At 40.2% G+C, this 12710-nt stretch overlaps 1 protein-coding gene across 1 annotated transcript in view; it reads right to left on the bottom strand.

Moving 5' to 3' along the window:
* Nucleotides 1-12710, bottom strand: part of inpp4b (inositol polyphosphate-4-phosphatase type II B) — a 718933-nt gene that overhangs the window by 47560 nt on the left and 658663 nt on the right. The window contains exon 24 of the mRNA XM_048597564.1: nt 897-1051. Coding sequence (XP_048453521.1) covers nt 897-1051 — 155 coding nt within the window. The remainder of the gene's footprint in view (nt 1-896; nt 1052-12710) is intronic.

The raw sequence follows: 12710 nt of genomic DNA, 5'->3' as shown, positions 1-12710 counted from the left end.
GTGAAATCACACAGGCAATGAAAATTTGCCTTCTTTCAGAGAATTCTGTTCAGCTTATTTTTCTGCACATTGCTAAAATGATTTCTATTACTTTATTTATTCCGTGTCAATAAAGTCATCATATTACCAGTGTGCAGCTTCCTCTGATCCTTATAGTACTCTCTATACAAAGCTAAGAACTCATTTGTACCGAGTGAAGGATAATTTACAAGAGTAGTCCTTGGCATAGAACACAAAATGCTAACTTCCCTTGCCAATTTGGAGACTGGAGCTCAGTTGCAACATGCAGGCAGGTTCTTTGCTTTCCAGTGTGAATCATGATGTAGAAATTATAGACTAAATGCTAATGAAATTATACACTATCAAAACAATAATGGATATGCAAGATATAGCTTTAAATGAATGCTTTAGTTCATCAGGAAACTCTTTGCATTAAACATAAGATTCTGTCTTCACATTTGTATCTTTATTAAGAGGGATTTTGGACTGGAACATAATCACCCTATTTTATAGGCAAAATTAAATTTTGGCAAAGGACAAAATTGGTGGTAATGGGTTGGCTGCCTAATGTTTACCAAATCCAAAATTTTTACTTAGTTTCAGGAACTGGGTACCCGAGCTTTATGAGTGTTTTGACCCACAAGCAAGCTTTGTAACACTATTTCCTTTCAGATTACTAGACTTTGTGAGGAATATATACAGAAGTAAATATTCCAAATCTTTATAAACCTATTTTCTAAGTATTTGTACTACCAGTTATTTTTTCTGCTTTGATGCAACAATTTTACTATTCTTTTTCTGTATAAATTGACATAATTTTGTTAAACTTTGATTATTATGAAGCCCTACAATTGTGCTGCTGGTAATTATCCAATTATTACTTGAGAAATGCCTACCTCCTCATGCAGTCCAATGCTCTGGTAAAATAGTCTGGGTGTAGACTATGTTCTTCTTGAAGAATCACACATTGTTCCAATGTGACTGACATGGATGTCCTGTCTTTGGCACTTTTACAACTTGTGAAGCGTATTCCGTTTAACCTTCGGCAAATCTAAACAGGATTTAAAACAACTTGAATTACTGAAACTGTTCCATGAATATTTCCATTGTCTTTGTCAAATGACAAATTATTGTTTGAATAAAATTGTAAGCAAGAGATGTCAGGAGTCCAAAATTAGAGACCATAAATATAAGACAATCAGCAATAAATCTAGTAACGCACTCAGGAAGAGTTTCATTTCCTTACTCAATGTGGTTAGAATATGAAACTTGCTACTGGGATAGCAAGCCAGACCAAATCAGACTTACTAACACTGAATTTGCAACACAGTGAAATTACAACATTTGATGACCTTCAAAATTGCCCAGTTGTTCCTAGTCAGACTTTAAGAATGGCAGATATCAGGCACCAAGTCTATAACTTAAACAGAAATTAACCATTAATTATTAATACTGGAAATTTAGTACAGCAAAGCTAAACAACAATCTAATGTCAATGATATAAACATAATCTTCTTTGATTGTAATCTCCATTCATACAAATATACAGACACATAGACAGATAGACATTAAGGGATAAATTTAAATGAAAATAGAAGAGTTGTAAATGGTTAGTTTGGTAACTGTTTGAACAATGATTATCATGCCTTTTGAAATTCCTTGAATAACGGTTGAATTAAAGGTTTGAATTCTGAAGTCACAGGTCAATACAAACAGCTTCCAGCACGGTCGAAGGAATATTCACTTATTTCCTATAAACTATGACTCTTCTCAGAAAATTCAATAATTCCTCAACTGAATGTAAAATAAGACAGAATAAAACTCAAACACAGCTTCCCAGTCCAGCAGCTTCTGAGTACACAGTCTTCTGTCCAAAAAAAAATCAGTCAAAACCAGTTCAATCTACGGTTTTTCTTTCTTTTTCATTCTCTGTGGGTGGCTGACCAGCACTTGCTTCTCTCTCATTGACCAATGCAACATTCAGCCAGCTGCCAGGTCTTGCGAATAGCACATGATGCTGAAACATCTGCAATGTTCTTAAGAACAATAATTAACCTGCAATTATCTTTCCAATCCAGTTCCCATAAAGAATCATCAGTTTGCTTGCTCTCTCCTCCATTCGAAAACAAGCCGTTGCTCAAAGGCCAAAGTTCAATTCACGACTCAAGCTTAAAAAAAAACAAATGAATGGGGATGCTGGAAATCAGAAATAAAACCAGAAATTGCCGTAAAAATGCAGTAGATCAGGCAGCATCTGTGGAGGGAAAGTAGAGTAAACATTTTGGGTCCATAGACCCTTCTTCAAAACTGATTTTAACTAGGAAAAGGTTGGTATATATGCTGAAGATGAGGTAGGCGTTTTGCGGGGATAAGTAAACGATAGGTAGGGCTGGAGCCCAGAGAAAGAAATACAGGCAGACAAAGCAATGGCTAAATGTCAGTCTGGAAGAATCAATAGCTCCAAATGGAAACCATTAGCTGACAAAATGTTGTTTGTGTTAGCAGCCCATCTGATGGCAAGACCTGGTGTGAGAGGATTCGGGCAATGATATGGAAAAGGTGCTCAGGCCCTAAAATTATTGAACTCAATATTGATTCCTAAAGACTGCAGGAGCCCCAAGTGGAAAACGAGATGCTGTTCTTCCAGCTTGTGCTGATCTTCACCTTCACTTGTAAGCCCAAGACAGAGATGTTGACCAGGAAAAACAGTGGTGTGTTGAAATGGCAGGCAACCAGAAGCTCAGGGTCATTTTTACAGACAGAACGTAGACATTATGCAAAGCGGTAATCCAGTCTGTGTTTTGTCTTCCCAGTTTACAGGACAGCAGTGAATAAAGTAGACTAGATTGAGTGAAGTGCAGGTAAATCATTGCTTCACCTGGAAGGTGTGTCTGGGATCCTGGATAATGAGGAGGGAGGAAGTAAAAGGGCAGGCATTACACCTTCTCTGATTGCATGGGAAGGTGCCATGTGTGTAGTATAAGAAGAAGTGAACCAAGATATTACAGAGCAAATAGTCCCTGCAGAAGACTGACAAGGGAGGGGGGTGCAATATGTGTCTGGTGGTGGCATCCCACTGGAGGTGGCGGAAATGGCGGCTAATGATTCTATGGATGTGGATGCTGGTGGGATGGTAGGTGAGGATCAGGGTGACTCTATCATTGTTGTGGGAGAGAAGACAAGGGGTGGGGGCTGAAATGAGGTAAATGGGTCGGACACGGCTGAGAGCCCTGTCAACCACAGTGGTGGGGAATCCTCAGTTGAGGAAGAAGGTGGACATTTCGAAGGTCCCCCAGTAGAAGCTGGCATCATCGAACAGATGTGATGGAGATGGAGAAACTGGAAGAATGGAAAAGAGTCTTTACAGAAAAGCAGGGTGTGAGGATGTACAGTCAAGGTAACTGAGAGTTGGTTGGTTTGTAGTGGATATTGGTGACTAGCTTATTCCCAGAAATAGAAACAGAGATATCGAGGAAGGAAAGGGACGAGTCAGAGATGGACCCAGTGAAGGCGAGAGCAGGTTGGAAATTGGCAGCAAAACTGATAAATTTTTCCAATTCTGGATGGTAGGGGAAGCAGCATTAAAGGTGTCATTGATATACCAGAGAAAGAGTTGTGGATGGAGGCCCGAGTACGTCTTGAACAAGGAATGTTCCATGTACCATCAAAGAGAATGGCATAACTGGGGCCCATGTGGGTACCCATGGCCACACAGTTGACCTGAAGAAAGTGGGAGAAGTTAAAGGAGAAGTTGTTTAAAGGGAGGGCAAGCTCAGCCAGGCGGAAGAGGTTGCTACTGGATGGGTATGGCTCAGGCCTTTTTTCCAGGAAGAAGCAGAGAACTCGGAGGCCATCCTGATGGGGGAATGGACATGTAAAGGGATTGTACGTCCACGGTGAAGAGGAGGTAGCTGGAACCCGCAAACTGGAAATTTTAAAGTGGATGTAAAGTGTCAGAAGAATCGCAGATGTAAGTGTGAAGGGACTGGACAAGAGGAGAAAAAAGTCAAGTTGAGGTAAGAAAAGAAGGGATCTTTTGGGGGAGGGGCAGGCAGAAACAATAGGTCTGCCTGGGCAGTCCTGTTGTGGATTGAGTTCATTAAGTTGAGAGCCTGCGTACATTCTCCCATGTCCTTACCCCAACCCCCAAAACACACCAGACCTTGTCATCACATGGACTGCTACCATAAACAACTCATTGCCAGCCACTAATGGTCTCCATTGGCATCTACTGAATCCCCCAGGCTGACCTGTACCCATTCTTTTGTCTTCCAAAGTTTTCTCTCTCCCTCTGGGCTCCAGCTCCACCCATTGTTTACTCCAACACCAACCCACCTTCAAGCATATATACCATATTTTTCTAGCTAAATTCAATTCTGGAGAAGTGTCACTGGACCTGAAATATTAACTCTGCTTTCTATCCACAGATGCTGCCAGACCTGCTGAGATGTTCCAGCATTTCTGTTTTTGTTTCTCAACTTAAGCCCACAGTTCCAAATGAAATAAGGAAAAATAAAGAAAAACAGTGATGGTCCCTATATATGGAGTAGCAAGTAGAATCAGTACATTGAATGCAAAGCTAGCTAAAGCATTAGCAGTGAAAGAATAAACAGAAGGACATGCAGAGAGCAATAGTGGGTTAGAGGAGGCAGAGGTGTTACCAAAGCACGAACACAGACTAGTAGGTCAGGTGGCCTGTTTCTGTGCTATATAATGTAATACTAAGAATAACTGTAATCCAGCTTCAAAAGCTGTACAATAATATTTGGGATACCATGAGACAAAATGTTTTAATATATTTATTTTTATCTGCGTAGAAGCAATATGCATGTTAATTTTAAATGAATTATTCGCAGACATGAATTTTTCATAAAAGTTTTAAGCACTTGTAGAAGCTATGTCCTGCAGCTTTGCTTCATCGTCAGGATCTTTTCCAGCCTTTTGTGAAACTGTTCCCAATTGTTTCATTATTATTAACTGGTGATGTTAAAACTATGAAAACTATGTGCTTTACTTGTTATTGTTATGTATATGTTCACAACTAAGCACAAGTGCCCTGTATCTGCCTTTAAGTTACTATGCAACTAGTCTCGCAAATCTGTTATATAGCTGGAAAAAGGCTGATCTTCAGCAATTCAATGAGAAAGAGGAGGACAGAAATCTGCTGATTCAAACAAGTACACACAGAGGAACAAGTTCTAGGAAATGATCGGTCTGGTTATTCTGGTAATTACTGGGGAAACAAAAGCCAGAACTGAAAGTGATGCTAGAATATGACAAGGGACCAAACTGAGATCTTGTGCATCAGTGTCCTACTCACAAGATTTATCTTATTTCTGGGAAATGATTCTGATCATGAAGATATGTAACAGATGGCATTATTCATTTGTCTGTAACAATGAAGTTGCAGCATTAAAAATGGCACAATTTAACTTTTCAAATATCTGTAAACAAATGTTTCAACATAAACATTTGAAGGGGGCATGTGACAGGAAATATTTTTGGATAGTGGTTTTTCACAAAGTGTCTGCAGGGATTGGAACAGGCCTGCAGCCACTTTGTGCTTCAAGGGGCACTAAGTGACTAGACGAAGAAAATCCCACCTCAGAGAGCCGGTGGTCAATCTGACCGGCTGGCTGATCGTTAGTCCTAGCAGTATGAGTGGCTGCAATGTCCAGCACTGGGACTACAAACAGAGCCCAGATTCTAAAGCTGGGACATTAGAGTTGCAGTGAACAAGTTTTATGGTGCCAGTTCCGCCATGGATGCAGAAGGAGTTATCTAATGTAATTGTTCATCTTATCTCATCATCTATGAAAGTGAGATGTTAGGCAGGTTACTCGTCGAATTTCACAATGAGACACAGGGCCCTGTCTCACCGCTGTCAGGATTTCAGCTTCTAATGCTCTGGTATCATTGTTAAAGACCAGCTGGACACCACTTCAGGTGCTATAAGCCAGGAACTACCTGTCATACTGTGGTGCTTGCCTCTAAACTCTCAACACATGGTACAGAAGAGAAGGAAGTCAGTTCTACCCTTTACAGAGAAAGCTCTTGAAGTGCTGGTGGGTAGGGTGATGGTGTGAAGATGTAATGTAAACTGCAGCATTTATGTATTGTATTATACATCTAATATATAATATCTATCTGATTTCATTATATTCATTATAATTTTCAGTTTTTGAGTTAATAACTGTCTGAAGTTAATAATTAAGTACTGTAAGTTTTTCTGTAGCTATGGACATTTCTTTAATACAGTTTTTGAGGCCCAGTTGTAGAGTGAATGTGTTTGTGTAGCACTAACGGATTTCTCTTTATTTTACAATATTTTGCAACCCAGCAAAGTAAACAGTGGGACTTCAGGATTTGTTAGAGACTTCTGGAACTTGTTTTCGTAAACTTAGGGGAAACACTCATAGCTTAAGGGAGACTTTTGAGTTTCAGATTTTCTTTGAAGCAGTCTTGTGAAGTATTTGGAATAGAATGACTGAATAGATCAGTGATCCCGAGATGGGATGGATAAATAGTGAACTAGGTTACCTTAGAGTGAGGAATTAATGTTTGTTCCAGATGAAATCCAGAACTGAAAGTGATACTGGAAGTTGAAAAGTGACCAAATTAAGATATTGTACATCAATGTCCTACTCAGAAGATCTAACTTATTTCTGAGAAATGGTTCTAATTATAGAGATATGTAACAGATGGCCTAAATCCTAACCCTAACCCTTATTTTGCTTCTTTTCAATTTATAAAGGAATGTTTTGGGATTATACTTTAACTTACTAAAGACATTTGAATCTGCTATAAATAGGTGATTGGTTAATTCTATTTTATCTTTATCATTAAAGCAAAATCTGCAGCATTGTGAGCCCATCTTTCAGTGAGGGACTACTTCATTAGAACCAGAACAAAATGAAATATGTCCTATCAAGCAAGGTTTCTGCGGTATCTGACTTGTCATGCAGTAACATAAGCTGAGTTCACAACAAAGGTAATTTAAACTTTAAAGTCTTTTCTAAAATCTATCACCATCCATAATTTTGTTAATAATTACATTGACCAGGTTAACAGACTCACAAATGGGGCAGAAGCAAAACATACTCAGCCCCACTGAATAGCCGGAAGGGCTGTCTGAACCCATGGGTTCTCCCCTTCTGCCCCATTGTCATTTGCCCGGAAAAAGTAACAGTCTTTTCACATACTGGGCCCAGTCTTCGATGGCAGGACCGAATGAGTCAAGCTTCTCAAATAGCAGCATGATGCCAGAAATGGACCAGTTTAACAGCCCCAGTCAGGGAACACATATTCTGTGAAGTCTACCTGGCTGACCTTGTTACAATCACTACAGACTGGTTTACGTTTAGGGATGGAGATGGGAAAAGATGGACACAATTTTAGCATGATTATAGAAAATTAACATCACCATACTGTCCAGTGAGGATGAAATGCATTCATTTCCAGAAAGATAGACATGGGGATAATTTTAATCAGGAAGTGTGTGTGGATTGTGGGTAGGTGGGTGAGGTGATTAAAGTAATTAAAAATGCAAATACACTGAAATTCAGCAACTACATATCAACTTCTACATTTAATTTGACCAATTGGAGTGGTATGCCAATTTTAATGGCACACCTCTGAGTTTCCTAGACATCCTGAAACTTGCCCATGAAGGCAAGTCCAGAACATCGTTGCAATTGAAGTGGTTTGAATAAAACAGCCAGCAAGAACATGAATAGAAATTGGCTGAGGGACAGGAAAATTGAGTGAAGATGATTTTTTTTTCAGAACGGAGGAACATTTATAGTGAAATTCCCGCTAATTGGTATGAGGACCTCTGCTCCTCCTAAAGGCGGTAGAGGCTGGGTCTTCAAATTTATTCAAGGCTGAGTTAGATTGATTTTTGACAGACAAGGGAGTCATAAAGTTTATAAAGTTATAAAGGTTCAGACAGAAAACAGGAGCTGAAACACAACCAGATCGGCCACGATCTTTGAGAATGGTGTAGCAGGTTTGATGGCCAAATGTACTATTCCTGCTCCTATGATCCTAATAAATTGGAATAAAGTGTTTCTGTTGATAAAAGGATGAAGAACCAGAGGGAATGGATTTAAGGTAATTGACAAAAGAAGCAATGGTGACAAGAGGAAAAATGTCTTCAGGCAACAGGTGGTTAATTTCTAGAATGCAGTGCCACCAGACCTGGGTAGAAAGAAGAAAATCTATTGAGGGCACTTTGGCGACAGAGGTGACAAAGTAATTGTCATTGTTTTGCATCTACAACTGTCTCTTTTGAAGTCTTTGTAGCCATGAATATAACTGTGCCGCCAAGATGCTTAACTCCATGGCCACACAGGATGGACCCTGGATCAATGTCTGTGTTGAGAGCCTGCCGCAGCATGTGGAAACAAGATGAACAAAGTGTATGCAGGCCAATTGGCCCAGCTGACACCATTGCCCCTTGTCCTATTGCATCTCTATTCATTCCATGGTCTCTGTGTCCAAAAGTGTTGGCATAAATGAGGTAATCAGTTGTGTCTGAGAAGGGAAGTGTGCAGCACACAAGGAGCCAATGCATCAGGGTTGCCAGGGAATAGACACTCTGCAGGTTTGCACAATGCGTGGGGTTACGTTCAATGTTGTTTCCCATTAAAGGACATTACTTTGGTAAGTCCGTATCTCACAGGTGTAGATGCATATTCCATCCACTCCAGGTGTGGTCACAACCATGTTCTTTCCCATTGCATACTTTCAACTTCTACCAAGACAGTGAGTGTTTCCAGCCTCTGCCTCTAAGTGAGTCCCCAAATATCCAAATCCCTTTCTTCTGAACCCCCAATTGCTTTATACCACCCCAGACTCAATCTGTCTATATGACCCTGCATCTTCCTACCTTTGCCCCAGTCCCTGGCATATGATGCAGTCATACACTGTCCCCACTTTGACGACAGGGCGATCCTGACCATGGATGAAACCACCCCCCACCACACACTCCCATATTACCCCATTCCCAATAATGCTTCATTGTACCCCTTGCTTACAAATACAGTTGCCCCTTCACAATTGCCATCCTCCCCTTTCCCACAGACTCCAGTTCAAAAGAATAGTGTCCGAGTTTCTGCCTTATGGCAACAGCCTGCTTTTAACACCCACAATCTCTTTTCCCTGAGTTTCTGTGAATGGGCCCAACAGATTGACTGTGGCCAATCTTCTTGAGGGATGTAACTGGACAATCCCAGATGAGGGGTGCCCAGACCCCCAGCTGATGACTATGCTTCTCCCAAGTGCACTAGCCTAACCCTCGTACTGGCCATAATGGAGCCAGAGGATTCACTATGAACGCTGGACTGCAGAGCTCCATCCATGGACCCCCTCACTGACATCACCCCAGCTATAATGTAAGACCATAGGAAATCCCCTGGATTGATACTGGAACTGCTCCTGACAGATAGGGAATGGCTTGGTGATATTATTCTTAGACTATTAATCCAGAGACCCAGGTAATGCTTTGGGGACCCAGGTTCAAATTTGCTGTGGAGGAATTTGAAATCAATACGAATCTGGAATTAATTGCCTAATGATGGCCAAGAAACCACGTTGATTGCCAGAAAAACCCCCCTGATTCACTAATGCCCTTTAGGAAATAAAACTGCCACCCTTACTGGGTTTGGTCTATATGTGACTCTAAACCCACAGCAATGTGGTTGATTCTTAATTGCCTGCAAGGCAAATAGGAATGGGTATTGAAAGCTGGCCTAGCCAGCAACACCCACAATCTTGTGAAAGAATCGCAAAAAGAATACTTACTGTGTTGGGAACCCCTGAGTGATGGGTGCCTCCATGGACTTCAGCAAGGACAACTTCCCCTAAGACTTTGAGACACGGATTCTTGCTCAGTGCACACAGTGCGCTTGTGGTGGAAGCGGCAGTGCGAGATTGACAAAGCACACTGCAATACTGAGGATTGCTGACCAGCAAGTCAAGTTTCTTGATTATATGATCGTGCTAATTGGTTTTGTAAGACAAAGACAGTTAAGGCTTGGGTACTGTAGTAGGCAGGTAGCAACTAAATGAATTAGCGTAATAACAGCAAGTGAGAAATGCTGTGAGGTAGTGTCGACCAATCTGTGAGCTGGGTGCTTGTCCTGCATGCAAAGTGACCCTGCAGCATTGATTTAATGCTAGTTACCAGGTCACCCTGCAGTTCAATTCTGTGCTTCCTAAGCAGCCTACAAGTGGATCAGAGGGGTGCCATGATGGTTGTGAAGGATTGGTAGGCACTGGATGCAAAGTCTGTGGATTAATAGTGCATGTGGCTGATGCCAATGAGGTGCTGGTTGGTGCTGAACAACATGAAGGCGAGATAGAGCCAACACCAAGCTGAATTTGCCAGGTACCTGCTCTAGATTCTCGATGTCCAGCTTGTTGCATGTGTTTGTTAAGATGGGAAACTGAATATTAATGAGGTAAGTTGCAGCATTCATAAGACATTTAACAAGCTGTAATTCCCCCTTCATTGGCTACTCACTGTTGCTAAAGAGGAACACACCTTACCACTCAACAAATACATAAAAGTTACAGCCAGTCATCCTGATGTTGAGATAAGCCTCACTGGACTTCTCATCCCTCCCATAAGATTCTGCTCCTAGATTTTAGCCCCAGCATATAACACAGTGGTTGTATTACACAACAAATCAGAGTGTGTCCTCAGTGGGTAGGCAGAACCCTCAGTGCCCTTGCTGTCAATGCTTCTTCATATCATATTCATCCAGGCAGAGTACTGACCCATTAGTCAACGGATGGTAATGGTTTGTAATTAGCAAATGCCACAATCACTGTGTCCATGTATATCATGGCTACAGCCAAGAAGACTACTAGATGTCTCAAAGGAAAATCTTTGGAAGTGTAGTTTCTATTGCAGTGTAGAAAATGCAGCTCCAAATTTGCACATTGTGTTGACTGTTAACAGGCAAAAACTTTCTTCTTTTCATCTTGCTGCCTTGAGCACTGGAATAGATATAGTCAAGTGGAAAAGAACCATGTATATCTAGCCATTTTCATTCTCATTGTTTATGATTCTACTCTGTTAACTTACCACAATTATGATGTTTTAAGATATAAAATACTTAGAAAGGAGTTTGTTCTTCCGAGTTGACATCTAGTTCGTTTGGGTTTCTGAAGTAGATTTTATTGTGTGAGCAGTTAAGAAATATAGCATAATTCATTGTTTACACAAACAGGAAGGATTTATGATGCAGTGTGAGGAACTAATTGAAACCTTATAAAGAAGCTTGGAAGGTACAATGTAGTCTTCAAAGGTTGAGAGAGCATTTAAGAGTTTAAAGTTAGAAAATGTAGGCTACATAATAGAGAAGTAAATTGTCAACAGAACAATAGATGATTCTAAACATCTGAAGAAAAGTGAAGCTGCAAGACTAGCTAATCTGAGAAGAAGGAAGATAGGGAAGAAAAATGAGGATGACAATTCACCAGGGCACACACTGAAGTCAAACCCTCAAGCTGGAGGCAGAATGTCAGCTCGATTATCATTAGTTGTTTGGTTGGGACCGGCAAGAGGCATAATGGTGGACCTTCAATGTTTGATGACTTTGAAAAGTAAATGTTATGCTGCATTTCATAGAATTGAATTGTAAATCCAAGTATAGTACATTTACTTGTACCCTCTTATCCACCCAAGTATTTGCATTGTCTAAAAGCTCTCATATTTGTCTGTCATGATTCCCTGTCCTAATATGGTGCTGTCTTTGCAAGATTATGCAACAATTTGCTAAGTTAATTTTTAAGATTCCCTTCATATTTGATTCCAGAACTTTCAGGCTAACTGATCTGTTGTTCCCTGCAATTGGTCTCCCTCCTGTCCTGAATAGCAGGGTAACATTTATCAAACTTCAATCTGCTCACACCATTCTCATTGCAACATACAATTCCTTCATTTGTGAATTACAGTGTCTCTGCTATTAATTTAATTGATTGTTCAATTATTAGTATATTTCAATGTGGATTATTCCAAAATGAGCACAAATTGGAAATTACACAAATACACAACTAATAAATGCAAATCTAATTTTGTCTGGTAATTTGATGCATCTGTTACTCATTTGCTGATACAGATAACATATTAGAATTGGAATACAATATTTTGAATATATTGTGGGATCCTGTGCAGGATTTAGAATTAGTAAGTCCTACCTGTAAACATTTAAACAGTAAACATTTAAGAACAATTAGGAAGGTCGTTGAGGAGGAAAAGAGCCAAGGAAAAATATTACAAGGAAATAAAAATCACATAGATGAAGATAACTCAAAACTCAAAGAGCTCATGAAAACCCAATAATGGTAATTGGCAATAATTATGATGATTTGTAAAGTAGATTGTCAAGGAAACCAAAAACGTAAGCAAATGTCTGGTGTGAAGTAAAGAAGGGCATTTTAGAACAATAAAATACAGTACAAGAAATATGGACTCAATCAAAGCAAAACAGGAATTATTAGCTTGTAAGGAACATACCAAAAATCAGAATGTGTAGGTGTGGCACAGAACTGGAACTGAAACAATTTGAGATAACAAGGTGTAGAGCTGGATGAACACAGCAGGCCAAGCAGCATCATAGGAGCAGGAAGGCTGACGTTTCGGACCTAGACCGATTTCTGATGAAGGGTCTAGGCCCGAAACGTCAGCCGTCCTGCTCCTA

This window comes from Rhincodon typus, chromosome 1 (genome assembly GCF_021869965.1).
Source record: "Rhincodon typus isolate 14 chromosome 1, sRhiTyp1.1, whole genome shotgun sequence".
NCBI classification, from domain to species: Eukaryota; Metazoa; Chordata; class Chondrichthyes; order Orectolobiformes; family Rhincodontidae; genus Rhincodon; species Rhincodon typus.
The sequence above is the reverse complement of the archived record's forward strand: the minus strand, read 5'-3'. Positions and strand labels throughout refer to the sequence as shown.